The 3,304-nt window shown below is 52.6% G+C and overlaps 1 protein-coding gene across 2 annotated transcripts; it reads left to right on the forward strand.

The window, feature by feature from the left end:
- Positions 1-207: 207 nt before the first annotated feature.
- LOC120651026 (BTB/POZ and MATH domain-containing protein 1-like) lies at positions 208-2,173 on the forward strand. Of its 2 annotated transcripts, none has more exons than XM_039928354.1 (2): positions 208-449; positions 726-2,173. In XM_039928354.1, exon 2 carries the CDS (start codon positions 739-741, stop codon positions 1,828-1,830), a length of 1,092 nt encoding a protein of 363 aa, XP_039784288.1. In that variant the 5' UTR covers positions 208-449; positions 726-738; the 3' UTR covers positions 1,831-2,173. The 2 variants fall into 2 exon arrangements, with proteins under 2 accessions (XP_039784288.1, XP_039784287.1); XM_039928353.1 differs by lacking the exon at positions 208-449 and adding an exon at positions 459-624.
- The last annotated feature ends 1,131 nt before the right edge of the window (positions 2,174-3,304 follow it).

The following is a 3,304-nucleotide window of genomic DNA, read 5'->3' on the forward strand; positions in this document are numbered from 1 at the left end:
TTTTTTTCTGACTTTTCGCCCTTCAAAATTTTTCTTTGAATTTTTTTTCTGATTTTTTTATTAGAAAACGACAAAAATTTATCTAAAAAGGAAAAAAACGGAACGGTCGAGAGATCGTCGCTCGTAAACTAGCCATCCCCTATAGGAAGCCCGGCCCAGAAGATCCTTTGCCCGGAGAGGAAACCAATCCGTCCGACCGCGATGAACCTTTCCCCTCCGGCCGGCCCAGAAGATGCTCTGCCCGGAGAGGAAACCAATCCGTCCGACCGCGATGAACCTTTCCCCTCCGCCGCACTCCACTCCGACTCTGTCCCAGCGCAAAACCCCTCTCTTCGACAGCAGCAGCAGTGCCAGTGATCAGGCGGCGCCGGGGAGGTGGGGAAGAGCAGGCGACCCGTCTACCGCCGGCCGACCGCGACGAGCCCCGCGTCGTCGTCTCTACTGTATCTGTAAGTAGTGAGCAACCAGACGCTCCCCCAGCAGGGGAATTTCCCTTTCCTCTTCTGTTCTTGGACAGCATCATCACCATGTTCTTGCGATATCCGCTGTTGCTAAAAGAATGGATTCCCCTGCTTCCCTTACGCTCCCTGATCGATCGGGACTCTACCTTTGCGATTCTACCAGGTGTTCTTGTGATCCAGTCCCCAGAATTCACTAATCACTAGCGAGGTGGAAGAAAAAAAAAAGCTTGAATTTTGCCCTCACCTGAATCCTCCTGATTGCAGCTGCAGGCTCGCAATGTCGATCTCGACCTCTTCCGTCGGCAGTAGCGGCGCGCCCCCGCAGCCTTCGTCCCGCTCCTCCATCACCGCTGCCGCGGCCACCGGCAAGCATCAGCTCAAGATCTCCAGCTACTCGCTCACCACGGCGGTGCCCCGCGGCGCCCACATCAAGTCCTCTAATTTCCAGGCCGCCGGCTACAGCTGGTACATCAACTACTTCCCCAACGGCTGCGGCCGCCTGCTCAAGCGCGCCTGCGGCTACGTCTCCCTGCAGCTCGTCCTCGACGGCGCCGCCGCCGCCGCCGGGGCCGTCAAGGCGCAGTTCACCCTCTCCCTGCTCAACCAGACCGGCCAGCCCGTCCCGGAGACCGTGCGCAAGAGCCCTGTGCACAATCTCGCCGGCGGGTGGTGGTTCCACAGGTTCATCAAGAAGGAGGAGCTGGAGCGCCCCTTCCGGGGGCTCCTCAGGGACGACGCCTTCACGCTCCAGTGCGAGGTCGTCGTCCTCGACAGGTTCCGCGCGGTGAAGACGGCGCCCTTCGTGGAGGTGCCGCCGCCGGACCTGCCGCGCCACCTCGGGGAGCTGCTCCTGAGCGGGGAGGCCTCCGACGTCACGCTCCAGGCCGGCGGGGTGAGGTTCGATGCCCACCGGTGCGTGCTCGCCGCGCGATCGCCGGTGTTCAAGGCGGAGCTCCTCGGCTCCATGAGGGAGGGCACCAGCAACTGCGACATACACATCGAGGACATGGAGCCACGCGTGCTCAAGGCCGTGCTGCAGTTCATGTACACCGACGCGCTGCCGGAGGTGGACAAGAAAGAAGAAGCGGCCATGTCGCAGCATCTGCTTGAAGCGGCCGACAGGTTTAACCTCCAGAGGCTGAAGCTCTTGTGCGAGGACAAGCTGTGCGGGTGCATCGACACGGGCTCGGTGGTGACCACCCTCGTGCTGGCCGAGCAGCACGGCTGCCAGGGGCTCAAGGAGAAATGCTTCGAGTTCCTCAAGTCCACAGGTCTGAGTGCGGTCATGGCAACCGATGGCTTCAACCACCTGGCAAGTAGCTGCCCCACCGTGCTGGAGGAACTCATGTCCAAGCTCACTCTTCACTGATATCATGATATGGAAGAAGGCTTCCAGTGGTACTGCAGAAAAGCATGTTTCACTGATGAGATGTACATCTGGGTCTCTGCTCTGTCTGGTCCTTTTGTATGCAGCATTAGTTGCGAATCTGTGATTCCAAGGTACCCATTCTGCAGAGTGCAGAACCATATGTGCCGACCTGATGAATTCTTGCTGCCGGTTGTTGCATGTGTTCTTTTGTAGGATGTCTCGATGCATGAGTGGATGATTTAGGTATGCACTTGTATTTAGCATGCAGCCTGTCTTGGTCGCCGTATACACTAACCTGTATTGTTCGAAATAAGATACAAACTGTCATTGTCGCTGCTGGAAATGGATGCTGGGCAAGATTGAAGGCACTGTGTTAAAAGATCAGACTTGCCTCTCGCAGATTAGTGTGGCCCGCAGGCCGCAGCAGCTCCTTTCAGAATCCCGTTGGTTGCTTTCAGCCTTGAAAAATCAGGACATGGAGCATGAGGCTTCAGTACTGACAATTGCAAGTGCTCAGAAAGACAGATGAGGGCCGTAGCTACAAACAGTATAGGCTAGGAAAATTTACCAGATCCCACGGATAGAAATGATATTCAGTAAATACAATAATCCTGCTGAAAATTTTAAAAATTTATTTGTAGTTTAGAGAGAACTCCATATTTGTTCAAAAATGACCGAAATGTATTCAAATCACAAAGCGTGGTTCTGTGGAAGTATGCATTTGCTCAGGACATGGGCCCTTGTGTTATAGATGTCGTAAGAGAAGCAGGACAGAACATGAGTAGATGGTTTGTAATTTAGAAGAATGGTTAGCTGCGAACGACGCAAGCAGGCAAGCAAAGTTAAACAACAAATGTTGATTGCACTTACCGAGATCTAGACAACTGGATCAATTCCTAATGTGATTCTTAGCCCCTCTGTAAGGAACACGGCCCCATGAAACCATTATTTGTGATTTTGGTGATTGAGTGATAATATAATCAATGTGACTAACAAGTTTGCGAGATCATATTTATAGAATTATTATGTCTCATAAATATAATTCAACATATCCAATTCACCGTCGAGACGTCATGTCCAATCCACCATTAAGATGTCAAGTCCAATCCACCGTAGAGATGCCAAAGTATAATAAAAATCCAGACCATCGGTGCATTGGACGAGTTTTGCAGAAAATAGTAGCACTAGTTTAACCGATGACAGACCATCGGTGCATCTGAAGGTAACCGGATAAACCGATGCCCTCACGTCGGCGCAATTCCCAGTGCAGAATAGAATCCAGTCAAGACAGCCCTTTAGCACCAATTTAACCGACGGTCGAAAAGCTGGCATCGGTACAATCAATATACTATTGCCCAGAGATGATGTTAAGTGCGCAAAAGCCAAACCTTCAGCACCGTCTAAGGCTTTTTCAGTGTAGTGTGATGCTCAAAACAAAAACAGGGCCCACCGGAGAGAAATGGGCATCGCTCGT

The sequence above is a fragment of the Panicum virgatum genome, chromosome 9K, assembly GCF_016808335.1.
Source record: "Panicum virgatum strain AP13 chromosome 9K, P.virgatum_v5, whole genome shotgun sequence".
Taxonomy (NCBI): domain Eukaryota; kingdom Viridiplantae; phylum Streptophyta; class Magnoliopsida; order Poales; family Poaceae; genus Panicum; species Panicum virgatum.